This window comes from Xylocopa sonorina, chromosome 13 (genome assembly GCF_050948175.1).
Source record: "Xylocopa sonorina isolate GNS202 chromosome 13, iyXylSono1_principal, whole genome shotgun sequence".
NCBI classification, from domain to species: domain Eukaryota; kingdom Metazoa; phylum Arthropoda; class Insecta; order Hymenoptera; family Apidae; genus Xylocopa; species Xylocopa sonorina.
In genome coordinates, this window is record NC_135205.1 from 5,658,560 (window position 1) to 5,685,341 (window position 26,782).

At 46.3% G+C, this 26,782-nt stretch overlaps 1 protein-coding gene across 1 annotated transcript in view; it reads right to left on the reverse strand.

The window, feature by feature from the left end:
- Positions 1 to 3,186: 3,186 nt before the first annotated feature.
- The window catches only part of LOC143430329 (neural cell adhesion molecule 2), a 190,764-nt gene continuing 167,168 nt past the window's right edge, over positions 3,187 to 26,782 (reverse strand). The window contains exons 6-14 of the mRNA XM_076906522.1: positions 12,191 to 12,342; positions 9,780 to 9,924; positions 9,522 to 9,652; positions 9,195 to 9,354; positions 8,477 to 8,770; positions 5,442 to 5,750; positions 4,320 to 4,646; positions 3,788 to 3,978; positions 3,187 to 3,566 (exon numbers count right to left, since the gene is read on the reverse strand). Of these exons, the coding sequence (XP_076762637.1) occupies positions 3,294 to 3,566; positions 3,788 to 3,978; positions 4,320 to 4,646; positions 5,442 to 5,750; positions 8,477 to 8,770; positions 9,195 to 9,354; positions 9,522 to 9,652; positions 9,780 to 9,924; positions 12,191 to 12,342 (1,982 nt within the window). The 3' untranslated portion in view covers positions 3,187 to 3,293. The remainder of the gene's footprint in view (positions 3,567 to 3,787; positions 3,979 to 4,319; positions 4,647 to 5,441; positions 5,751 to 8,476; positions 8,771 to 9,194; positions 9,355 to 9,521; positions 9,653 to 9,779; positions 9,925 to 12,190; positions 12,343 to 26,782) is intronic.

Below are 26,782 nucleotides of genomic sequence, written 5' to 3' on the forward strand. Positions count from 1 at the left end.
TCCTGCACTTCGAGGGGGTAGTTTCGCGCGAGATCGAGGAACGCCTCGAGCGTTGGCGAACGTTTCACGGCCGATCATCTTGCAGACACCATCTGGCCGCCACCCCGCGACATAATGCACTGCACCGGGTTCGAGAAAGAAGATCCTGGTAAAAGTGTTGATTTGGAAAGGTACAGGCGGCCCACGCGTGGATTCACTGATCAGAAATAGTCCCAATGCTCGTCGAGTCGCGTGGAAGCCTGTCAATCGAAGAACGGAACGCGGACGCTGGCTCGATTCCCGTAAAAAATAAAAAAACACGGATAAATATATCGATTCGTCCCTTAGCCTCGAAGAGGGGGCCAGGATGAAGTTGAAGTTTCGCTTCGACACCGGTACCAGTTCGACTTAGACCGTTCTCGTTCGTCTAACGACAGAGATAATTGTATAACGAATAAATTATCAAAAGATTCGTATTATTGGCAGTTTATGTTGAAAGTTGAATATATTGCTAGTGAAATTCTCGTTTAACCCTTTGGAGCGTAGTGGCTTTCATTTCGTCGCGAGATCGTTTCCAATAAATACTCGAATGGTACCAGGGTGGCTTTAGAGATGATATACGATCAGCTATCGCGTAGCGAGGGGAAATGGAAGAGATTGAAATGGTTTCGTTGGAAAGAAATAAGGTAGAATCGTTCTCTTTTATCCGATTTCGAATTTGAAATGTGTTCGCGTGTTTGCGTGCCAAAGGGTTGAAGATCTTTCGTTGTCGAAACGACACTAGCGCGTCTCTATTGCGTACGGATGATTGATGCTCGTGTTTTCTCATTTCTTTCTTTCTTTCTTTCTTTCTTTCTTTCCTTCCTTCCTTTTTTTTTTCGTTTCATTTCCTTTTCACTCAGCCTCTCAGCGTAGAACGTTTAATACAAGAAGAAGTAGGCGTTTCTCGTGAACGATTAGTAAAGATTCCGCCTTTAGTACACTGGCTATGCGCCGACATCAATTCCATCAATGGCAATAATAAATAACGAGACTCGCGCGTTTCTCTGCCCGCCGCGCGCGACGCTTCTTCTTTTATTCTCTCTTTTAAATATTACAATCAGACACCGTGTCTCCGAGGATAAAACTTAACGACTAGCGATCGAAAGAACACATTCATCTAGAGGACTCGAAAGAACGTCTAATTCTCGATAGTATGTACACACGAGCGGCTACTGCGCCACCGCTCGCCGCCATTTCCTATTACATCGAATTTATTTATTAAGTACCCACGTTTCTCCTCGCCATTCTCATATAATCCCACCTCGTTCTCCTCGACTCTCACCACGAGATCCCAATTGAAAAAACACACACACACACGCGCGCACTCTTTCACGTTTTTCATTAGGAAAAGATGGAGTCTCTACTCTCTTTCCTTTTTTTTCCTGTCACGATCATGCGCTTGCACCAGAGAACGCGACGTGACTTTCAATCGTCTCACTCGATCGTGACGTTAGACTGCAACCAGGAAGTTGCAGTTTTAAAGGGTTGAAACTCGCGAGAGATGTCCAAGTTGCACGCTTTTGGTACCAGCGATCTTGAGACACCATAGTCGCATCCATAGTAAAACGGAAACGAACGATTTGTGTTCAGGCTGTACATTTTAGAAACGAAACGTGGAGTCGAATCAGGTTAAGCTTCCTGGTTACAGGACGCAACGAGTATACTCGTTTCGAATAACTCGACACAATTTTCGAGAGCAAGATCGAAGAGTCCATCTTCCTCTCCCCGTTTCTCACCCCTTCTCAATCGCGATACATTACTCGGAAGGAAAATCGTTACTCTTTATACAGATACGTAATCTTACAGTAAAATCCAGAATACCACGCGCTGACGGAAGCAACGGGGGATTTCTTAGGGCTCGTACGTTTTCGTGATATCTCTGTTCCTCTTCCTCGCGCACCAATTTCATTCGTAACGTCCCGTTCGTTAATTACGATTTTTCTCGACGATGGAAAATTCTGTACGATATGTCTTCTGTGTCCTCCGTCAGCCATCCCAGCCCACGCCAGCCGTTATCGAAATCGAACAGGCGCACGAAAAATTCTTGCCACCCCCAATCGACGCTTCGACCCTCGTTTCGTCGCGGTGCCATCCTCAGCGCGCGTTATTCCGGCTTTCCTCGATCGATTTTCATTTTCATACGCATATACATTATTTATACTTACATCAACTAGACGAATTGTACAGTATATATTTTTCATTTATTGGAATAAACCTCTCTCTCTCTCTATCACTCTCCTTTCTTTCCCTCTTCTCTTTTCACAATTCTTACTCTTTTTTTTTTTATGTTTGTTTCGTCTTTATGCTATAGCAATCTGTATAAAATATCCTCCGTTATCCAAGACGTATGTACAGCACGCGTGAAATCCGTGCATATGTATAATTGTAAGTGAAGACTCTCTGTCATTAATTCGTTCCCTCGTCAGCACACGCACGCCTCTTGCTACGCACGATCCGCACCCCCAAAAGGTATTCTTCTCTTTCGTCTATGTATATGTATGTATATATATATATTTATATATTCACGCACACGGTGGCTCGAGGATCGTCCGTTCAATGTAAAAAGGGCACTTGATCAAACAGAGAGAGACGTAAACGCGATGGTATCTCGCGTCAGGGTGGTTTGGGGAGGTTTGTCCGGAGGGGGATGAAATAAATTCGTTCGTGAAATAAACCGGCCTCGTTTCCCGATTTGCGTGCGGCTTTCATGTAGGTATCGGCTTCGCAGGCTCGCATCGGACCCGTACACGCGATCGTCCAACGTTTCTGAACACGAACGACGATTGTTCGAGGAACGTACAAGGGTGTATGTCGCGAATGATCGATAAGAAGGCGATGGTATCTGTCCTTCGGACGCAGCGATCGTTTCGACGCTCTGTTCGAGCTGCGATTCTTTTAACACTTCCTCGAGATCGCATAATCTCGTTCATTACATAAAAATCGATATTATCCTTCTTCACAATTGTATATAATCAATCGAAATGAATCATTAACTTGAAGGAACCAATTAACATTTCGTGGAAGATAATTGACGATGCTCACTCGTAAATAGAATAAAAATGTAACACGAATCGAGTGATAGAAAGCTAATTAGAGAAACGAAAAGCGATCAGAAGTTTGTTAAAAGACACGCTCCTCGAAATTGCAACCAGGAAGGGTTCGAAGGATACGTCAGAGCGCGACGTCGACGCTGGTACGCGTAAACGCGAAACGAAACCCCGACGAGCGTCGGTGGTCGTTCACACGTGGCTGGTCTGCGAGCGGCAAAAGTGTCACACGGAGCTCTCCCGTTTCGCCATCACGATCGGCGTGCCCGTTTTCCCGTCCTTCTGCGACTGGATGCAGCACTGCGCGGGGATCCTCGCCTCCATGTCTTTGGCGAGCAACGTGCCGCTGGGGCAGGTTCTGCTGACTACACCAAGGCCCGTGTAGAGCATGGGCGGGCTCATTGTCATCGACATCGACTGAACGCTTTGACTTGGCCAGTGTTGCCTCGGAAGGGTGCAAACGCCGCTTTGATACTCGTCGCCCACCATCGGCTGAAACTGAAGTTTGCGGCTGCAGGATGATCGATGCCTTTGAACGATCCCCGTGGAAATTCGCGTCAAGGATGGATGCGATCGTTTCGTCGATGGATTATATTATTATATGGCGTCGTTTCGTCGAGTGAATTCGTTGGAACACGTGTGTTTGGAGTAATTGAAGGAAGAGGCGAGTCTGAGAGTGCAGAGGGTTGTTGGGATTGGTTAGTGCGAGTTGAACTTACGCTTTTATGTTTCGTCGCCAGGTTCGAGAACTCGTGTAATGGCATGCCGTTGCGAATCGTGCAATAACCGACGTAACTACCGTGGCCGCTGACGGAAGTGACCGTCGAGTGTTCTAGCAAACTTCTCGATGGCGATGTTTCGATCGTTGATACGAGTCGTCTCTTCCTCAGGTACTCGGATGGCTCGTCGCCTGCGTGTACACGATTCTATGTTAACACCCTTAGCGATATCGTATTACCAGCAATTAGAAATCTTGTGCGATCCTTTTGCCATGATTATAATTCCAATTTTTTATGAAATAGTAAAGGATAGAAGAAAAGATTATAAACTTAACCACTCGATTTCACTATTTATAAGTTATCGTTAGCTTGTAAAGAGTATCCATTTTTAAACTAGTTTGAATCGTTATAAGTTGGCGAAAACGAAGAATTTGATTTCTCAGATATTTTAAAGGAAATCTCTGGCCAATTTCTGTTACAGAAAAATTTCCGTTCAAATGGAATCTGCTGTGGAAAGGAGAGGCAGACGAACCTGTGATTTGCTGAGGTATGATGTCCGGATTCTTCTCGTCGTTTTCGCTTATGTCACCGCTGCTATCCAGCTTCCTGAATGGACTGCTGGGATGCTTTTCATCCGTGAGCAGACTGCTACCCTCGCGGAACCTCAGCTCCCGTTGGATGGGCATCGTTTTCGTTTGTTTACCGTGATCCTCCATCTGAGACTTGCTCTGCTCGTCGACCTGCGTGTGCTGAATTCGTAGCACGACCATCACAATTACCGCGACGATCACCAGGGCAGCCATCACGCCGATCATCACGCTCAGCATCGGCATCAGCTTCATGTTCGACCGTGGCCTCTCTGCGATTAGAGAACGATCAACCAGTTTCAAGCAGTTTATTTTCAATCGACGCGCCGTTTCGTCGATTTCGAAGGGCGAACGTCCGAGGACCATCGTGATTAATTGAAACAAACGCGAAGTTACTTTCACGGGAGAGCGGACAAACCTGTTCCACGGTACAATGGGACAATTTCCCGCCAGGATGGATGAATTATTTCACGCACAAAGATCTCGTCGCAAACGCGAATCGAAATTCAACCCTCCCTTCCTCTGCCTCTTCCGCTCACCCCTCGATTCTACTCGATGGAATTCGCATAAAGCCGTTTCGTAGTTGCGCCTATTCATTCGAACATGGATGCTCGGATGACTCTCGCAGGTATCGATTCGTCGAATGTTCTAATTATTTCAAAATTAAAAACGATACGCAGACACGCTTTTGAGAGTGTCGGAAATACTCGTTCAATTGCGAGGAACGGTCGATAGAAAGTCAGCTCGGTTGAAGCCTTGTTGTTCGAGGAGATCGAGTCGAAAGATTCAACGAATGGCTCGCTGTGGATCGTGACTAATATTTAAACGAATACAATAGAGGTGCAGTATTGGAAAAAAGAACTCTCATAGACACTTATATAAATTAAATCTCCATCGTTGATTCATTTGAAAATGAAGTTTCGTATGAGTTTATTAGTTAGTCACAGGTTTGACCTTTCAACTCGGTTTCCTCGAAAAAAAAGTGTGACACGATCAAATTGATCACAATAAAGTCGAATGAAAATGTTCGTATCGAGATTGTTAAGCAAAGTTTGCCACGTGCGTACCTGACTCGGATGTTAACTGTTTTTCAGGCAACCTCAACGTCCCAGCCTGAACGACGACCGCCTCGCTGTGCCCCTTATCGTTGTACGCGTATATAATCGCGTGGTAAAGGGCGCCAGAGTCCAGGTTGGTTACGGTGAAACGTGGCACGGCTGATGTCAGATTGGTCCGCAGCTCCTGGCTGCTGCTCTCTCTCACTTCGAGAAAAAAGGACTGCGGTAGCCCGCCGTTGAAACCCTCTGTGCATCGCACCGAGAACGAGGTCGTCGACGTGTTCGATGTGGTGCAATTGTGGACCATATCCGGTCGACCTGGCGCAGACAGTTTCCAGGTAAGCTTCCGGATGCCCATTCGTCGATTCAATCGAATCTTAATCTAGTACTTTGCTCTATTTCTATTTTAATTATACGCGTGTAGAATAGATGGTTCTTTTATTGGTTGCGCGTTCAATTCTGCATCAAATATTCTACAATCAGGCTTGTATCGTCTCTTTTATCAATCGATAAACATTTAGTTTTACGATGAGAGCAAGTTTTTAGAATGATCAGTACTATTTGCAATCGTTATTGAATTAGTCACTGTGTTATTTTTCTGCACGCGTTCGAAGGTAAATTAATAGAAGCGAAAGGGTGAGACTCATTTTGAACGGTTCTTACTGATAGTATAATAGAAAACTGGCGCATTAAAGATGTTTGACATCGGTAAATGGAGCGAAGCAACGGGTACACGCAGCGTGCTTCAATGGAGGGTAATTAAAAATATAGAAAAAAGAAACAAGTAAAGACGGTGGCCCACTCGCGAGGCGGTGGTACAGCGAGGAATAATTTCGTTGCGAAATATTAGATTAACAAAGAGTGCAGCACTTAACCGTTTCGTTTGTAACTAGAGACGCGTTTTTCTTATGGCAGCGTAAACAAGAACCGAGGGAGGCACCTCTTTAAACTTATTTACCCAAGCTCCGTTCTATCTTGTTCTTTGTTTTAGTGCCCCCTTAAAATTCACGAGTAACGTAAACGTTTCTCGGGCCAACAAACTCGCGGAGTAGTTGCTCGATAACAGTTGTGTAAACTGAAAAAAAATGTTCCGTGAACATCATACAAACGATTCCATTATCGTCGACTGGTCGAGCATTTCTTTTAAGTTATTTAGAGACGTTGATTATTTGTTAGCATCGTTGAGCGTAACAAATAATAACGAACGATGACAAACGAGGTGATCGCATAATAATAAAAGTAAATCATCCTCACTGTTATCTTTTGTATTAAAATTGAAAAAATGGAAAAGGTAATAAATTGACGCGTAACTCTCCGCGAACGGAAGCTTCGAAAGAGCCAGAGCGCTCTCGAAATAATTGAGAAGAACTGTATTTCACGTCAGAGTCATTTGTATGCAGATAGTAGATTTTGTATGGATAATGTTCCGAGACAGGAATTCGCGATGTTTTGATGCCAGCGAAGAATAATTAGCGAGCAGAGGGAAGGAAACGCGGCGAGACATTCGCAAAGGGAGCAACGAAAAAAATGGCGTCAAAGGAAGAACCGGAAATGCTGCTTGGTACTCGCGAGCTACCAAAAAACAACCACTTGCTATAATCACGAAGCACGATTTTTCATTTGGTTCTCTCTGCTTTTAATCTCTAAAAATGCACCTCTTAACGAGCACCTAATCTCTCTCTTTCGAGTATCGAAATTAAATCTACTCTCGTATAAAAATCAAACAGAAATCGTCTCTCCCTGTATCGACTAAGAATTAATGTATCGTTAAAAAAGTAATAATCGGGTGTGACAAATCGCTACGGTTATTTAGCGATCCACGGTTTTAATGAAGATCCGTGGCTTTTCCAACGAGTTTCCCAGCGCCGCGTTCAAATGGTCATTCTTTTTTGTCACGCAACAATTGGTTCGCTTCGGTAGATCGATGGCTGTGTTCGTCGTAAAAAAAAAGGGCTGTCCAACGTACGGATTCCCGTACGAACACACACGCGATAACGAACTTCCGTTTTAATCCCCGAACTCCTCGATTTTGCACGGTGGGATAGTCGCTTTTGAAAAGTCAGCATAGCTCTAGCGAAGGTAGTTTTTTTTTTTCTGTAATTACCACCGACCGCGAACGTTTCATTTTTAACTCTTCCCTCCTCCGTCGCACTCTGTCGGATCGTTTTTCAGTCTGAAAATTGTCCGCAACAGACGAACAAGCACGCGCATATAGATTTCGTAATTTCGAGAAACGCTACTACGATAATTAGCGTTTTTTCAGTCGAGGGCGTCGAGTAAGAGGAATTTATGGTACTTATCAGCCGTGCAAGGGCTGGTACGACTGGGCTGACAAGTAGAATCGGACGCTATCTGGCGAGACGAATGGACCAGCGCGGTATCTGATCAGACAAGTAGTTCAAGACAGTATCGTATCGGGCTAGTGAAATGGGACCGTGTCTGGTCGGTCGAGAGGAGTGGGACGGGCTAATCTGACCCGTAATATTTTAAGCAATCTGCATTGCTCCACGTGTCTCTCGACACGGTCGGTTCCAAGCTACGTCCACCGACTTGACGCATTATCCACGTGTCCCTCGCTAATGGATTCTGCAATTCTCTCCTCTCATTAGAGTCTCCGCTATCAGGAGAGCTACATTCACTGGAATTTACGGTTCTCAAAGAAATTAACACCGACTTTGAACATATTTATACAACCCGTTCGATGTCCATCGTATTTTTTAAACACAATATCCAAATTCGCTTGTTTCAAATGTCAATCGACCAGCAAAGTAGACCATCACAGAGGGAGCAATAGTTGGAGCATCCGTATCTAACCCCTGTTTCGCTCTCGCACGAATAGCCGCGCGATAAGGACACAATTTATCGTAATTATTGTATCGGATATCGCGTGGCAGCCTCGCGAAATATCGTTACGGGGCGCGCGGCCGTGTTAAACGTGAACAAAATAACGATATAATTAACGGTGTCATTACGTTGGCCGAATATCGCGTTTCACGGCCGAACGGGGATCCCCGTGATCGAATTGCCACATAAAGATACCTCACCGGCCGGTATGATGTGATAGACGCAGGGCACTTGTTGATGTCCAATTCGATTGCTGGCCCAGCAGAGCAACGTGCCGTAATCCAATTCCGTCATGGGCGTGTACGTAACGACCGAGGATGTGCCAACCCTTCCGATATGACCTGCCGCCACGTCGATACTCTCCGCGGAGTTGTTGAACGTCCAACGGAACTCGACCTCGGCAGGGTTCGCGTCCACCTGGCAGGATATGTTCGCCTTTTCTTGCTTCGCCACCCCGTGCACCTTGGTCTGATTTGGCTTGCAGGTAGGAGCGACTGGAATCCACGATTCGAACGTATTTAGATTGGCATGTCGTGCGATTTCGAAGAAGCATCGAACGTACCGCGAATCGCGTCGATAGCTTGGTTCACGCGTTGGATAATTAATAGCGATTAATTCTGGACTCGATTTATTTGATTGTATGATTATAATATAGTAAACGAAGCTAGATAATGGTAATTGTTGCAACAGGGATATTTTTGGTTAAGAGAACGGTCGATGATGTTCTACGGTAATTAAACGAACGTTGACTGTATTAGACGTCATTTCTGGTCTCATTGTTAGCAACGTGTTTTACTGCTAATAGAAATGTCTTAATTCGCTGGGAAGCGATGTTTCACGCGGTAATTGTACGCTTGCGAGGGCGCAGGGATTGGTTGGCGGAAGGTCTGATCATTTATTTAGGACGGCGACACGTACACATTACGTTCAAATAAAAGGGGCTGCTCTCCCCGTCGCCTTCCATGTTATACCCGACGCAGGTGTAATTGCCAGCGCTTTTACGGTCGACACCCTGCAGCACTAAGCTCTGATTGCTGATTATGATACCCTGCGTGATGTTGTGGTGAAGAGTTTTACCCTGCAACAAACGTCGATCGACCTCGCAGAGATTCATGAAAAAAAGATTACGTCACGTCACGCGAACTAGCTTTAACAACCAGTCCAATTTGTTTCCCTTGATAGAGATACGGGATGAAAAAGACATCGACACGGACCAGCTACGAAATTAATTACGAAACTGCTTACCAAGTGTCGCCATTCAACCTTGTAAACCGGCGGCTCCGCGTGGATCAGACAATCGAAGTAGACGTCGGTGCCCTCGCGGATCGCGTTCGGATTCAACGAGGTGCCCAGCTGTATCCGCGTTTCCGGGGTGTCTGGAAATTGAAAACGTCAATACGTCGGTGCACGGCTCGCGGCGAATAATCGTGACGGTACGCGAGGACGGGGGTGGCTCGATGTACAGCCGCACCCTCCCCAGGAGCGTGTCTTTAATACGCTTACACTGTATCTCGAGCATCCAGCCGTCCTCTATCGGCTCGGTTCCCATGATTGGATTCTCAGACCGACACGACAAGTGTCTGCCGGCGTCTGCCTTCGTCGCCATAAAAGATAAAATACTGCTGGTCGTGTTCCCATCGTTGGTGGTCTGTAACATCGTTACGATAACTTTGCTACGGCCTCAGCGTATTTTTTTTTTTTTTTGTTACTTTTATACCGCGCGACCGTCCTATCTCTCGTCTCGTATCCTGTCTCGAATCGAATTCTAAATATGGAGGATAGGAGCGCGGTTACGGTCGAGCAAATATTTTTGTTGAACCTCGAGAGTTGCACGCGTGATTCGATGGAACTCGCGTCGCGGAGTCTTTCGAGACGGTGGGCTGGCAGTTTAGAGACAACAAAGGGTGCTCCGAACTAAACTTATTTCCGCTCGTACCGATGATACACTTGAAAATGTTATCTTAGCTCAGTGCTTCGTGGACCACTCAGCAGTAAAGTTCTGGATACCGTGCCGCGCTGTAATAGTCGTGCCACGGGGTTAGGCTTAGAAAAGCACCCATCGTGCGCGTTACTCCGCGGGAATGGCTTAGTTTAGAGTTTCCTTAGTCTAAAGTGTTCCCACACTTGCCTGGTTCCCGGTGGATCCTTTACTTTTGTGCCACCTTTTACGAGCGCGAACTCTTGGGAACCGATGCGCGTGGAGATGAGGTTCGACACGCGCTCGTCCAGCTACCTTACTTCTGATTTATTCATTTTTGTAACAGTTGCAACTTGGATCAGATCTCTCGAATCTTCTCTAGACTCGATTATCCCTCGCGTTCTCTGTTTAGTTGGTAAATCTATTCTCCCTCTTCCTCTCGGCTTTATTAAATTCCTGAATCAAGGAAGCTTCGCGTCGCGTTATTGAGTTGACGTGTTCCGGTAAACAGAATTTTAATTTCACGGTTCGATCGCGAGGGAAGTTAGAGATTTTCTAGCTCGGGTTATAAATTTTAATTTCCATCGACGGAAGCGTTACCCTGTTGCACCCGATCACGGGATATAAATATTTGAATCGCGGAGATTGAAGGGCTGACGGTGTAAAAAGAGGGAGATGGAGGAAAAAAAAATTAGAGGAGACACTCTTCCCAGGAAGGAAACAGAGAAAATATTGTTCCAAAGTCGATGCTTCTCATTCCGCGAGACTTTGCTCTGCCGCTTATATAAGAAAGTTAAACAAAAGAGGATGAGGCGTAAGAAGAAATACGGGGTGGAAGTGTAATCTATAGGAGTACGTCGGAGGAAACGAGATCGTTCTTCTTCTTCTCCTTCTTTTTCATCTTTCTGTAATCTTGCAGTTCGAAAAGTTTCGCTTCGCTTTTCCGCTAACACGTTTACGTCTCCCATCGACCCGCGGCCATATTCTCCGGACGAATCGTCGGGTTACTTCGATTAATCTTTTCAATGAAACGCGCAAGTGATATCAGAGTCCAATTTTTGCGACACCTTCGATCGACTGCATGAAACTTCATCAGCTATTTAAATCTTCTGTTATCTCCTTAATCGCGAATTGAGCTCGTCTGCCATTTTGAAACGCATCTATTTCTAACACCATAAGAATACTTTTGAAATTGCCTAAATTTAATAGCTCGGTTGTTAAACTTCTAATGGTAACGATAAATCGCGACGATCGTCTCTAGAATCGCCCTCGAGTCCCTTTGGTTCCAGGCATTGTTTTTCGCCAAGGAGCACTCGCTCGAGGCTAATTAATCGACGGCTGTTGTATACTCGATCGTGGCCTACTCGATTTGCCTTAATTACGCGCTGGTAACGAGAGAGCGCGGAGTCGCGAACTAACAGCCGGCAGCGCGATTTTATCGCGTCACCGGCTAGCTTCGATTTAAATTATTCGCAGTCTAATGGCGCTTTTAACGTGGTCCTGGGTTGTGTGGTCCAGGGTGGGTCGCGATAACGATATCGCGGCACGCTATCGACGTGGAGAACGTGCACGACGACGGAACACGCGGCGAGTCGCACGCACCCCTGAAGCGCGTCTACTTCGAGGCTCCTTCGAGGGACCACGAGTCGAGATTAGAAATCGTGTCGAATGCAGGCTTCCACGATGGTAAATCGAACCCATACCAGATCCCTTTGTCCTAGTTTCACCGATTTCCGCGCGATTACTTTTTTATAGGTTAGCGATATCTATCGATCGTACAGGTACGTGTACAACCCCCTTTGTAAATCCTTTTGTGACGTGGCGGTCGGAAAATATGGCGCAAAAATTGTTATGGCACTTTTACAGCGCGATATTCTTGTAACACGATTTTCATGTGGCGTGTAAGAAAAACTGCGCTCGTATTTATATTTTAGAAGTATCTATCGTCTAGGGAATAGGTCGATCGGTTACCACATCTTACCGCCTTGGTACTTACGCTCTCCTTCGACTCTACTAATCGCTGCCCGTTCCTCCACCAAGTCACCGTGGCTGGCGGCCTGGATCCGGAAGTGGTGCAGACCAGCTCGTACCTCTTGCCCGCCGACAGCGGCTGGTTCGACCCGATTATCTTCACGTCCAAGGGGCTGACTGCAAGTTCAGTCGTTCGTGCGTTATTAATGTCGTAATCGTAAGAAACAAGCCTCGCGTGCTAACGACGGAAGTCTAAAAAGCAGTTTGCGCGTATTCGATCGTTCTTTGGGGGATTTACTCGAAATCGTTGTTTCGTTTCATTTAGCATCCGATACGATATTATTTGCCGTTTGTTGAATAAAATTATAGCTGGGATATTTCGCGTCGCAATTGGCAGCGTAATTGATACAAACGAATTTGAAATTAACAGGTTATTAGTTTCAAAGAAACGTTTAGTTGAAAACGTGCAATTTATCATTGGAAAATGTTGCAATTCGCGCGTCTGGTTGGTAAGAAAAATACATATCTGAGGCGGTCAGGTGGAGCTCTTGAATTATTTGAACCACCGCAGAAGTTGGAGAGGGCGAGTCGGTTAGTTGGGCTCCGTAGAAGCGAGGGGTGGCAAAGTGGGACAGGACACGGTGTTTGCGAGCGGAAAAGGAGGACGGGTCAATATCTTATCAGATAAGAGGAGTAGAAACGGTGGTTGTTCAGTCAAGTAGAAAAGGATGATGTGCGAACACGTAAGTAGAACAGGTCTGTATTTAAGGGAAATATCGAGGCTGACAAGAACAAGTGGAATAGGATAGTGGGTGAACAGGATGTCTATTGTTCTTTTCTAAAAATATCCGATAGTCAAAGTAGATTTCTAACTACTTCCTATATAATTATACCACATATCATCCCTGGTGCTGTATCGTTGCCCTCTAATTGGATAATTGCCTGCGTTATCAGATGGTATCGATTTCTCTCCCCACATTGTCCTGTAATTATTTTTTCTTCGAACCCCTTCATTCTGCTCCATATATTTCGCTTAGATAAAAATCTAGCTACGTAATGACTCGATTTTTAGCCCTCGATCGATCTTCAGGCGTCGTACATTGGTCTTTGGAAGCGATTAAAGAGAAGAGTCGTATCTTCCAAACCACCAATCATTCTTTCTTCTACGCAAGCTTGGAATTACCATAATAATCTTACACGTTTCACTACAAATCGTAGTAATAAGTCTGAATGCGAATAATAAGCTTGCCTTCCGTTCATTGCGATCGCAGCTAGATTCAATGAGACTCTCACGGTGAAAAAGTTATTCGAGTCGGAAGGAGGGGACGAACGAGAAAGGGGCAGTTATATAATTAATCCTCGTTCCTCTATTATCTCCTCGCATAATTGAACGATAACGTCGCGTCCAGAATTAAGTATTCTTCTTCGTTGCTCCTTTTTCTTCCTCGCAGCACGCTTCGCGGCGGTAAGAAAGGTCGCTAGATAGTCGCCACCGTGACAAATTGACATTGATTAATTCTCATTGTTGCAAAACGATACATCACAGTCGCGAACTCGGCCCGTACGATCGAGTTACGCGGAAAATTGCTCCGCCACTCGCCAGCTTGAATTTGTTAACCCTTCTCGCGTGCTTCTTCGGGGCGTTTGACTCCGTTTACGGTACGTGTACTCGAAATTCCATTGGATTGTGTAGCGGATCGGGAATATCTCTTGCACGCGACCAGCCGTGAACGCTGTCTGCTTGTATTTGTTCGAGACACCGTTGCTACCCCGCTTTGCACACGCTTTGAGCATTTTTCGATGTCTGCTTTTGATCGACTCTCGCTTGCTGTTTCCCAGCGAAGGTAACGTTTTTCTCTGTTACGTAAAACCGTGGAAGCCAGTGTCGGAGTCTTTTAAGGAACGGTCGATGGAGTCTGCTGTCACGTGACGATTAGCTGGATAAAAAATGCGAATAAAACGCAACAACGCATGCACGCTGATTACCTTTTGCGGAATATGAAATGTAAAATGATATTCAACGATAAAACGCACAGCATGCACAAATATATCGCAGCGCCGCGTGTTCTCCAGTTGTTAAAAAAAAGTTCGAACGTCGTTCGCCGCTCTAATTTATTCGTTCCTCGAACGCTTTCGTTGGTTTCCGGGAATATTTTCCTCGGACGCAGAGACTTGTTGGGTACGATTGAACCAACGGGGCGGGATTATGAAACTGCCATTCCGTACTCAGTGATATTTTTTATCGTCGCGTATTTTTCGAATTAAGCCGGGATTTAGATCCGCTGGAGATTGAGCGGTGTCATCCGTAGCTCCCCAGAGGCGTTAGTATCGAGATTACAGAGGAGAATAAATGTCCGTGTTTTGCTCGGTAAGGATGATGGAGTGCCTCTTTTACCATAATTGGCTTCAATCACAAAAGGGGCCCGCCTATGATCTTCCATCAGCGCGTGTCTCATAAATTCGTAACAGACGCAGGGCGATATCAATTTTAATAAATCTCCACTCGACATTTTACGCCTGCTTATTATGCGTCCATGGTGCGTCGCGTTACTCTCTCAGCTTGTCTTTCGTTGTCTCTAAAAAGGCGCTCGTTATCGCGAGTGGAAGCGTTCCAACGAGAACCGCGTGCGTTTCACGCGAGCAAAAATGGATATCTCAGAGAACAAGTAGTACGAACCAATAATTATATGAACAGCAAGAACGCAGCATGTCGCGTTGATTGTTCTTTCCAACCGACAACTATGGCTCAGAGAACAGTGAGTTGGTATTAAATACACCGTTGTTTCAAACAAGGTAAGCCAGAAGTTTAAAAAAGCAGTACGCGTGGCCACCTTTTACGATTCCCTCAAATTTCTGCCCGCGCACTTGGCATTCATGTACACTGCGAGTTCGCTCGTTTACATTCGCCCCCGCCCTCCTGTTTACCCGCGCCGGGTACTTGTTTGTTCGCGCGAAATTCATGGGGCGCTTTCTCGAATCAATTGACCGCGTATCGTATCTGGCTGTAAAATTCGGTACTCGCGGGCGGGTCGTCGTTCTCCGATTGAAATTTCGCGAATTTTTGACGGCGAGGGAGGGGTGCACGGCTGGCCGTCGACGGTTCACGAATTCCGATCGAGCACGAGCGAGAAGAGGGGTTGACCGCGCGGAGCCGACAAGGCACACCGGCTGGATCGACCGGGTGATATTTCAAATATTCCATTCTGTCACCGGCAGCGGCCAAGGGGAGCGAGCCGGCGTCCCTTCTGAGTTGCGGCCGTGGCTAATTTACATGACTTGCGTCGGGGGGTAATTCGAGCGGCGGTCGATAGCGCCTGCTGAAAGGGTTGGAACGATGTTTACTTTATTATGTAATCACGGCGGAGCACAATATTGACGGCGGCACACCGGAGGCCACTTTAGAAACGCCTTATGGCTCTTTTAAACGCCGGCCACTCTCTTCGTTTCGTTCTTGAGCACGGTGAACGGTTGAAAGCGTTGGCGAGGGGTATCGATGATGCTACAGGCGTTCGCAATTCTGTGCACATTGCACGAGACACGATGGTATCGTTATAGGGACGAGGTTTCAAGGGAACGTCAGTTTTTTTCTTTCCACTCGAGACTTTGCTAAGTGCTGCACGGGATTCGATGATAGTTATTGTTGGCACTTTTTTGTGGAGCAAGTAAGAATGTGCGTAACTATGAACGGAGAGCGGAATTTTGTGTCCTAGAGGGTTCAGAATGATCGAACGGACGGTTAAGAATTTGTACACTGAAGAAAGCAATAAAAGTGAAAGGCAAGACTCGTCAGAAATCCCTCGGCACGGTTCCCGCGGACTCGTTTGATCGCGTTCGAGGATAATTCGGAAAAGTGCGCGTAAATACTGGGAGGAACAGAAGGAGAGGGCTTTCATCTAAGTGAAAACGCAGGTTTAGTGCTTTAGGGGAAGTTATAAAAGGAGTTCGCCAGTGTTGTTTCAAGGGAGCTGTTTGAAAAATCACCAAAGAGAAGTGCTTTTCAGTCCCATGCAAGTTATTACGATTTTATTTTACTATAATAATATTATTTTAAAAAATTGTGAAAGAACAATCGTAAATTCTGTTAACGAACTTGAAAAGGACCCGCGAGTCCTTTCGAACCTTCGTCGCTCCGAAAAGGGAACAGCACTGCGTGATAGAAATGCTGCAGGTTTATGAAGCTCTTCGCTTTGTGTGACGTCTAAACTGGCTCGATAGCTAGCTGGATATTGAACTGAATTCTGATATTCTCTGTCCCTTTTGTACAGTACCGCGTGGGTTCACGGTTTCTGCTTATTCTAGACGATTCAATTTTCCTCTTACATCGATATTTTAATAAAAAATATTGCACAGTTATTGCGTCCAACCGTTCTATTATACAACTGACGTGGAAAGGGAAACGGGACACGAAAGAATACGGGAGTTATGGCGGTTTAAACGACGAGGCTCGATTTAAGCTGAAATTAACCTGTTGACTGGTATGCCAGTTTTCTATAGCTCGCAATGAAAGCCATAATAGAATTTTCATTATTATCGTATGCTAAAATGTGGAGCCATATCGTTGAACAAGGCTATATCCTTACGAATAGGACGTTTATTACGTTAGTAGTCATTCGTGGTTCTCGCAGCATTGTAATCGATCTTGAAGAGAAAGAGAAAATTGCTTTCCTCCTTCGAGCCGTCTCGACGATCTCGTTTAATATTATTCTTTATAACGAAGAGGAATCTTTTGCGTTAGTGATTCAACGCAACTTTTCTCTCAACTATGCTATCTTAAGTCTCTTTTACGTAGACTCGCGGAAGTATTCGAGCAGTGCAACAACATTCGCGAAGAATAGGGATAGATAGGGGATAGTAGCGGGTAATAATTTTATAATCGATGTGGAATTAAATGGAAGTACGTGTTCATACATTTTGAACGCATTTTGATTGGAATATAGAATCCTATGGATTTTTATTAAATTCGTATCGCGACTCGTTTAGATTTAGAAATTGAAATTTCGAAGAATGGAAAAAATTGGATAGAGGATTATTTTATGAATGCATCGAGGGCTTGACAGGTTTTTTTTTTTTAGAAATTGTTGTAACAGGCAGAATTTGTTGAACTTCGATTTCAGCCGACGCAAAGACTCAAAGGGATCGAAGCGTTCCATCTCGCTCGCAGCAGAGATTTTTGCTCGATCGCATAGAAAAATACGTGCCGCACTCGGGCAAAATAAACGGCAGAGCGCGCGTGGTGTTTCATAAAAAGCTCGGTCAAGGGTCAGGTAAACAAAGTGGAACGTTTGACGTTAGCGCGATATTTGTCAAGTATCAGATTTTTTTATTATACTTGCCGCGCGTTTCCGATACACGATTTTTCGCCCGCTCTTGCGGTCATCCCTCTGTTTTTTTGTTTTTTTTTTCAAATAATCCCGATTGGGTTTGCGAGTCACTTAAATTTAATCAGTGCCTTTTCCCTGTTTTCGCGACTCGCGAGGGCGCAGCTGCTGTCGCGACTATTCGTGTTCTCGTTGCGGTTTGTCCGAGTTACGAGGCCAAAATAAATTTAATACCGCAATTTCGGCCGCTCGTGGAAGCACGTCGCGTTAACGCGACCGTGCTCGTTGAAATGTAGATACTCTTTCAAACATGAGAGATCCCCTCTGCATTGTTGTTATTTAAGTGGCTGCGCTACATTCTCGCAATAGACGCCCCGTGGCTCGTTCAATGGCTGTTGGGAAACTGTGGCATTCCACTTTTTCGCCGCGCTCTCGGGGGTTGCTTACATTTATGGTCGATTCAAATGGGAATTTTTCAGACATCTCCAGTTTTAATAAAAAAATATACGAATTACAGTCGTGCTATAAGTAGTATCAATATGAATGGTAACAGATACTACAATCTTCACTACGAAACGACCACCCAACTGAAGAGGGTGGATGTTGGACGTTGACGAGGTCGAAAAGCCAAGAGACTGTAAAAGAATAATCGCGATGGGTGGGACGGGGTGGCTGTCGATCGTCAAGCCTAGAATGGGCGTCGTGGGTGGTGTCGGACGTCGCGGCGAACCAGCACTTCGATTTAAGTGGCGACCGCGAGTTGCGTCGCGGCTGAGGAAATCGGATGAAAGCCATCGCGGCTAATGACGGTCTGCGAAGTGGCGTGGTCGATGGGAACCCCGTTTTCCCGTGGACCTCCTCGCCCTCGAGAAATTACCAGCTTGTTATATCGCGCGTTTCCACGGTCGAGCTAGGGAAAGCGTATCGAGGAGACTTGGTATCCCGTCTGTCTCTTGGTATCTAAAATTTCCTCGGATTTTACCCGCGCCGTTAAGAAGATTGCCATTGCAGACGCGTCAGTGTTTGTAACTTGTAGAGTTCCGCTAACGTTGTTAGCGGGATTGCCCAGAAAGCGACTCTCTGGGGGTAGTTAAAGTGCCGGGGGTCGATTCAAAGATGGAAATGGAGTTACCCGGCGATTCATTGAATAGCGCGAACCTTCCTCCCGGTCGTCGCAGTCGTTTCTTGTCAATTCGCGGGAACGACAATGGATTCCTTGGTAGAATGGGTTAGAAAGGCGGCGGCGGGTTGAAAGGAGCGCGTTCTCTTGTCAAACGGGCTATCTTTTTTTTTTCTGTCCGGCCGCGTTTTTCAATGTACGAGTCCATCAGCGCGCGAGGTATAAAGAGGAGCGGGAATTCAGCTCGGGATAGGGTCAGAAAGTGTTCAGTCATGATGGCTGATGGACGAGCTTCCTACCTGTATAGACACCTGTTAGCGCGTCGGAATCACCGGAGGTATTATGCCGTTGATAGATGTTAGACCACTGTTCTAAATCTGGGGTACAAACCTGATGATAGATTTGAATGATCACCTATTTAATTATTCCAATCACTCTCACCGCATACTCGAATATAAAGTCTTCATATCTTGGCTAGTCTAACATTTCTGTTATTATTATTATTATTATTCGATAGATATAGTAATAAATAAAAAACAGTAGTTTGCGTTCTACAGAGTATTAGAGAAGCATAAATGAAATTTTTTCGCGGAAGTATTCGTTCACCAAAGCATCGATTATCGATCAGGGTGGCTAGTCCGTTCGCCAAACAAGCGTAACGTTTTCACCCAGCAACCAGGCCGTTCGTTAATCCGCGATTCAGGGACCGGGTTTTGTCACGTAGATTATGCAAACGTTAGCATAGGATCCGCGGAAAAAATCGTACCGCAGCTCCGCAGGGGGTCCTCGAGACTGGATTTACCTAATCGCCAACGAAGACACCCCCGTCACGAGGGATCAAACTCTGTCCCACTTTTTGTCCAGGTCTCCTCTCGCGAATCCTACGTTCTTGTTGAGGACGGACTCGATAAAACACCAACGTATATACGCGGACATAGATTTAAGCACATCCAACGAGCAGAGACAAGATGGCCGCCGTGTATCACGACGAAGCTGTGCAGTTTTCGTTCGAATCGACCGCATCCCCCGTTAGGTTGCGAGTGTTACCCCGTTCAAACGATAACGAAGGGGGAAGAAGCAACCCTCGTTCAAACAGTTCGTCCCGTTTCGCCAAAGAGCAACAGAACGTCGAACAACCGAGTAGTTCGCGACCCATCGACCCCAGCATCGTACGCGAAATTACCATATACTCCCATTCCTTCGTCCGTTTCCTGTTTTTTAGCATCCCTCCTGCACAGAGACCAGTCGCGAGAGCAAATACGGTGGATACAAACGATATCCCGCCACGAGGCACGATCCTGGCTCTGTTCGTTCGAGGAGCCACGCGAAACACGCCTGCTACTCTTCGAGGGTAGTTGGCGAGGGTGAAAAGGGGCGTCGATAGGTGTTCCGTGGCCCGAGGCTCGTCCAGGTATTTTCGTTCCCCCGTACCATCGTGTACACGTGTGGGTGAAAGTTCGTATAGAGGGTGGTTTCTTCCCACGAACGACCCAGCGCCGTTCCTAGACCTTCTGTCGCCCGGGGCCACCGGCTCTTTCGTCTCCACGGTTTCTGCAACGACGGCCCATAGTTACGCCCGGCGTTTCCGTCGCCGAGAATTTAGGCCAACCCTTGCTCTGTCCATTCAGCCGTTCGCAGGCGTGTATTCGAGAGAGGCTTTAGCCGCTAATCGAGAAGACGTCGCGATGTTAAGCCAGATTTGTACTTGGTGGATTACGTCGCGGCGACGCCGCGACTGGTGTTTGTTTTGTTGCGTTGGGAACGTGTCTAATTCGTGCAACAAAGCGTAGAACAGTGGGTGCAGAGCAGAGGATGGATTGGATCGATTCGAAAGACTCGAGACGAGTGTTTGGTCGTCACAATTTCATAAAATTTTAAGAACTTTAGTAATAGTTATATATCGTTGTTATTGATATTAAATATAGTTGTCAGTGTTATTCGCGAGGCACTTCTTAACGCAATTTAAACGTGCAGGCAGTAGACGATAATCTCTGCACGTGGAAACCTGGCTTAAAGGGCGCACCCGACAAAGCACCGCGATTTACAGAACGAAAGCGAGGTTATTCAACGTTTCCTTTGTTGCCCGTAAACAGGAATCGATTTTGCGTATGTCAAACGTCGGTTACCACTGAAATATCATAGGGTGCAATATAAACGTCATGAATAGAGGGACGCTTTTGTATGCGGAATTCGTACGCATGGGGTTCGTATTCACCGAGTTTTGTGAGCGTCGATGCTTGAAAAGGAACGCCGAGGAAACACTTTCGGGTATTCCCGACCGTTTCCCGGCTGGTAAAATATGTTCAGCCGGAAGCGATGGATAGGGGTGCGTTCTCGAGACTTGTCTTTAACGCTCAGCTTATTATATTTTCACGGAAGATGAATTTCTAAGTTGTAGTTCAGGTTTTTACCCGTCACTCTGTTTAACCGAAGTTCCTCGATCCTCGAAACTTTTGCCAGGCAACAGCACGAGTCTCGAACGGAGGTAAATCACGTAGAAGGAAAATTACATACTGCATTATATATTACATCTCGCAATAAGTTCAACGAATTCCATTTCGATGCATACGTAGCAAGGGTTACGAACATTCGCGTGGCTGACTGTTCACCAACTCAGAAATCGACGCAAGAAATGCTCGATCTTAAGAGTTTCAGGTGGATGGGTGTGCGAATTCTCTTCGCGTCCTTGTTTCACTGAGAAGAGAATCGTTTCTGATCGAATCAGCTGTCACGTCGTCGTCCCAGGACTCGTGTCACCGTCGAAGACACCGAATTAACATACTTCCGGGGTGGTGGCGCGTAAAGGGAGGCGAACGACGGCTGCACGGAATCATTAATTCGTCGCCTCTGGCTGCGGATATAAACCGAACGGTGTCACGACCTCGAACAACCGGGACCGCAACCTTGTCGCCCGCTGGAAACGACGATCGGGGGCGTCGAATGAGGCGCCGGAACCAGACAGGAATATCTCGCGACGGTTCGATAGATTGAATTGCAAAGCGAATGAAAATCGACCTTCGTGAATAAGGTGCGATGCCGATAGGCGGAATCTCGTCCTAGTCTTTGACCGTGTCTACGTCTCCATTTTCCCTGGTTTTAGCACTTCCTCACTCCTCGTTCTTATCGCGAATGGCGTCTATCTGCATATAGAGTACGATGTTACGTTGAAATTAGAGCCAGAGTTCTTCGATACCATTCGTTGCAGAAAAAGAAAGTAGTACACGTCAATCGCTAGTACCAGAGGGCGAAGTAGAATGTAAAGACAGTTGTCTGACATCCTTGTTTTCTCGTTTTATCGTCTCGATCGCACGTGGCAAGAAATTGGCGATAAATTGAAATATGATAGGATAAGGATAGATATTTATTTTAAGTTCGTTTCGAGTATCGATGCCAAATGACTTACTCAGAATAAATTAGAACCGTCGAACTCGCGACAAACTCTTCTCGATTTCACTTGCACGGAATCATTCGAAATTCACTTCCTACCGACCTACGAACGCACGGAGCATTCTAATCGGGCCGTTTCGAAGGCAGGCACGTGACGAAACATCCGCGCAACCGAGCGCGACGTCTGTGGCGAACAGGAGGCGATTCCGTACGCGGACGCGCGGCTGCACCCGACGACAAGGTCTCCGACGAGTCCAGCAACGTTAATCGACCGTAAGAGAACCATTCCGTAGTTCGAAGTGGCTCGAGTTCTGGTAATTGATCGGCGTGATCCAATCTCGCTCGCGTAATGAGATTCCCTCGAGAAAACGGGCCGATTCTGCCTTCTGCGATCGCTCTTATTCCATTCTTGTATGAACTGCTCGACTGTAGGCCTTATATCCGGTCGAATCCTCCTAGCTTTCGCGAGAGGCGACGAAATCTTGACGATTCACGATCAAGGAACACCTTTGCTCTTCGATTTTTCAAGAGCAATCGTCTCAGAAATCGATCGATGCTTCGATACGTGAATGTTCTTGGTTTCTCCACGTTCAACAATTGTTTACTCTTGCTGTATTTACGGTTAGGGTGTTCTCACCCTGCGATGGCACCCACGACGAGGTGGAAGGTCGTACCGCGAACGAATGGCGAACGAGAGCCGCAGACCGCTGAGGAAAATTCCGGTTCACGGCCAGGTTTGCGATGACCGCTCGAAACAAATAGCCAGCGCCTTCGTATAGGCGTTTCCACCTGCTTTCGTAAACCACGATGAATGGATGTACTTACGTGTTAGTTGAAGCGCGAACCTATTACGAGTGAACGTGGCCCGGTGTAACTGAAAACAAAGGGTCGCATAATTTCTCGACCAGCGGATGGTTCGCCCCGTTGCTGCTATCCATTTGCTCCGTATTAATGGCGGCGGTTGAGAAACGGGTCGGATTAAACGCGGTTTCGACTCCTCGCGAGTGTTATCGTCTTCGCGTGACGAACGCGGACGAGAAGTCTCTCTGCTTGTGGACATCGCGATGGATATACGAACCGACTGATCAAGAAATACGATTGAATCGTGGTGAGATTGATTTATGGGAAGGGTTGTAGAATTTAGGGGCTCTGGTTCTTCGAAGGGAGCATTTTTAGACTCCAACGCCTCGGATTCTTCGAGTTTATTAAATTTAAGTTTCACCCTCTTCGATGATTCATGAGATGTTCTTTGGACTCAAGTGGCAACTCTGCGTGAAGTAATAATATTGCCTAAAATTTGAAAAAGTACTCGCAGTATGCGCATAGTCTCGCGTTAATAATCCAAGACGTCTCATCTCCATACTTTCTCTTATCGCGATCGAACAGGGGTGGAAACAAAGGGAACGAAGTCGATCGAAACAAAGTAGAAACATCGCTGACACAAAGACGACGATAACCGATAACCAGACCACTAAAACGTTGAAGCTAAGTGGCACGCGTTTAACTCTCTCTCTGAAACCCACAGCTCAAACGCAGGCTCCGTCAAACGGTTCGTGTCGCGATTCTCGAGCCAAGAGAGCCGGTACAACGCTGCGAGTGTCTTTAATGGCCATCGTCGGCCCCGCGAAAGGGCCGTCGAACAATTTCTTTACGGCCGTTGCCGGAACGGATCGCCGCGGCTGGCAAGAACGCGGCGGGACGCGCAAAACGGGGACGAACGGGTCGCGCATCTGCGCGTTTCGGGGGTCGTCGACGAGGACATATCAGTCAGGAAATCCGTGTCACCGAACGCGGCGTATCGCCGGGGCCGAGAGGCAAATAAGAAAGCCCCTCGCACGCCCATTGAGAGCGACGATCCCTTTCGAGCTTCACACGGGCAGCGCCGCGGCCGCGATACTCCACTGCCCGTGAAAAACACCGGAAACGTATTATTAACTCGCAGAGTGCCAAGCCACCCCTGCAACCCGTTCCCAACAGCTCGTCTTTTGTGATACGTGCGCAGGCTCGCGTATAAAGCAGCTCGATGGCTTATTTTGTTCTCCTTTCTCGGCTTTTTATCACCCACCCTTTTTCCTTCCTCTCTGCTCTTTCTATTTCTTTTTTCTTTTAGAACGAATTGTTGGGCGAATGTTTGCGCGAGATATAGGCCGTGGAGGGTCGAAGATGGCTCGTTTCATATTTTTTTCAAGTTGTAGCGACGCTCTTCTTTAATTGTTCTTTTACGATTTTTAAATTGTTCACGAAATTCGAGAATCGGTGAAAGCGTCGTTGAAAGACAGTTTGAACTTCAAGATCGTACGAAGTATACTTTGAAGACGTACCTGAAGGAACGAGATATTCGAGATGCTCAGAAAAGTGGAAAACGGCCATCCGGGACAATTAAGCTAACGAAGGTGGAATTTTTTTGTCGTCTTCAAAGCTCGCGGGAGGCGGACAATGTCAATTTCGACGTTGATAATTCCGCGCGCGCGGCAGATTTCCCGTGGCAACGTCGGGGCGTGTACACTTTTTCGCGGATGTAGGTCGGCCGTTCTCTCCCGTCTTTCCTGGTGTTTCGCGTAAGCCTCAGGTGGGGTCCCCCGCGGGATTGGTGTCGGATCCAAGGTAGCCGTGGATCGAGAGACAATAGAAGGGGCCTGGGTATCGCGGTTGTTTCTTTTCGCGGTTACCAAGCCACAATGTCTGGGTATCGTTGCAACGTGGGACGAAGCAATAATACATCCGAGGCTTCCCGCCCCGAGCCTCGTCCATTTCCGGCCGCTTCGACGCTTTATTCCATGATTCACTACCCGGCTCTTTGTTTCAATATTCCCTCTAATATACTACGTTACCTTCAATCCACTTTATAAACATTATTTCCTGCGAAGTAAAGCGGGCGGGAGCGAGCAGAGGAGAGGAACGAGCTGGGACGATGGGTAAGAAAAAGTGGGAGAAGGATGGAGGGTTGTTTCCTTCGGGTTTTACTAGTAGACTCATCAGCGAGGCTATCCAAACGGTTCGCAGGTCAAAGTGACTGACTTCGCTTCTTGAATTCTCTTCGAATTTGGTAACAAGCTTATCAACCTGTTTCGTACAGTTAATTATCTTGAATTTGGAGTGTCAGGCAAAGGGTTGGTGGATTCAGGTTGGAAAATCTTTTTGTACATTGATCTCGATGTGTATGATACGCTAGATGCGAGCTTGTTGCTTTTGGGACGATAAGCAAGCTTTGAGAGAAAGCTACGTGTGACGTCTGAATGGAGTCTCGAGTGGTGTAACGTTCTTCAAGATGTGATCAGCTTTTCAGAATCGTCTCATATCATGGGGGTTAATAAATAGAGAAATTTCAGTTTTATCTCAGCCGTGCAGTTGCACCCATCCAGCCAAGACCGTTCCCAAGGAACACGGACAAGATTAAAGCCAGTAAAACTTTTTACGGTCGAGCGCGATGAACTGCTCGCGAAGAACACCCGAAGCGGGCCATTTAAACAAACGTTTGGGACAATCTTCCATTAAATTTTACTGCGCCCTGCTGACGATATTTTTGTGGCGAATCAGATTAACGCTCGACGATGTTGGCGTTATAGCTAATAGGTTAGAACGTCGATTCCTCGGCTGGAAGTTCCCTCGAGCCTCGAGTATTCATTACGACATTCCGACGGAAGTTGCAGCCGACATCGTCAGAGATTGGAAAGCTCGCTGGTTCCGATACCAGCGTCGCTAATCCGGACTTTGGAATCAGTGCCAGCGTATCCCATCTTTGACGAAGTTGCCTGCTGAGATCTCGTAATGAATTTCCGCGTCGAATCGCGATTACCAGGCGTTGATTAGCCGATAAAAGTTAGAGCTTACGATACCAAGAGTTGCAAACGAGAGAACTGTGGAGTTTCATCGAATTTTTTGCCAGTTGAAATCGTGCCATACCATTTAGACTCGATGTACTTTAGAGACCTGCTGGAAGGAAGCTTCTTAGGCACAATTAACCAGTAACGTTCACCAGGAGACACATGTGGACCTTGACTCCGGCTGTATTTACAGCTTAATGGCGGCTACGATCGATTCACGACGTAATAAACCAAACATAGAGCCATGGCGAGGGCGTTAACCCTTTGAGAGCTATAAACCGTTGCAATGAATATAAGATTTCCTCGCAGCAATTCGACGTGATAATAATAAAAACAGTATCCATTAACAAACCACTTCTGCGCCTTACGTTTGACAAAATTTTACAAATTTATTTTATAGTGGATAATATCCGTCGCAATGATCCACGCATGTTCTTCTTAAATTGCAAATGTTAAAAGAGAAATAAGAAAGATCAGTAAATGTAAAGCTATATAGAAAGAAGTTGGCAATGACGGGACATTTCCTCCAGGTTGGCTCGTTCGGCCATCGTACCGTTACGAACAGACCCACCCTTCAGAACTCCTGGTTTATGTCCACGACAGGCCATTGACGGAGAGAAGTACCAATTTCTAAACTCTAATAAATTTGAATTTCCCTCGCCAGGGTATACCGTAAAACACGCGGGCGGTAAATAAAAATTTCCCGAATCAAGGATTACCCACCCTTGCGATCTTATCGTAAACCTAACAGTTATCGCTCGTCCAAAGTTGACACCAGAGTGGAGAGGGTTGTTTAACTCGATTTTCCAAGCGCAAGTTTTCTAAACGCCTGCAGTATTAAGCATAAGTTTTCTAAACGGTTTCAATATCACAAGCATGAGTTTTCCAAGCGCAAGCTTTCTAAGCTTCCAAGCACCTTCAGTCATCAACAATAATTGAAGTGTCAAATTTATTTGCCACGAATCTCG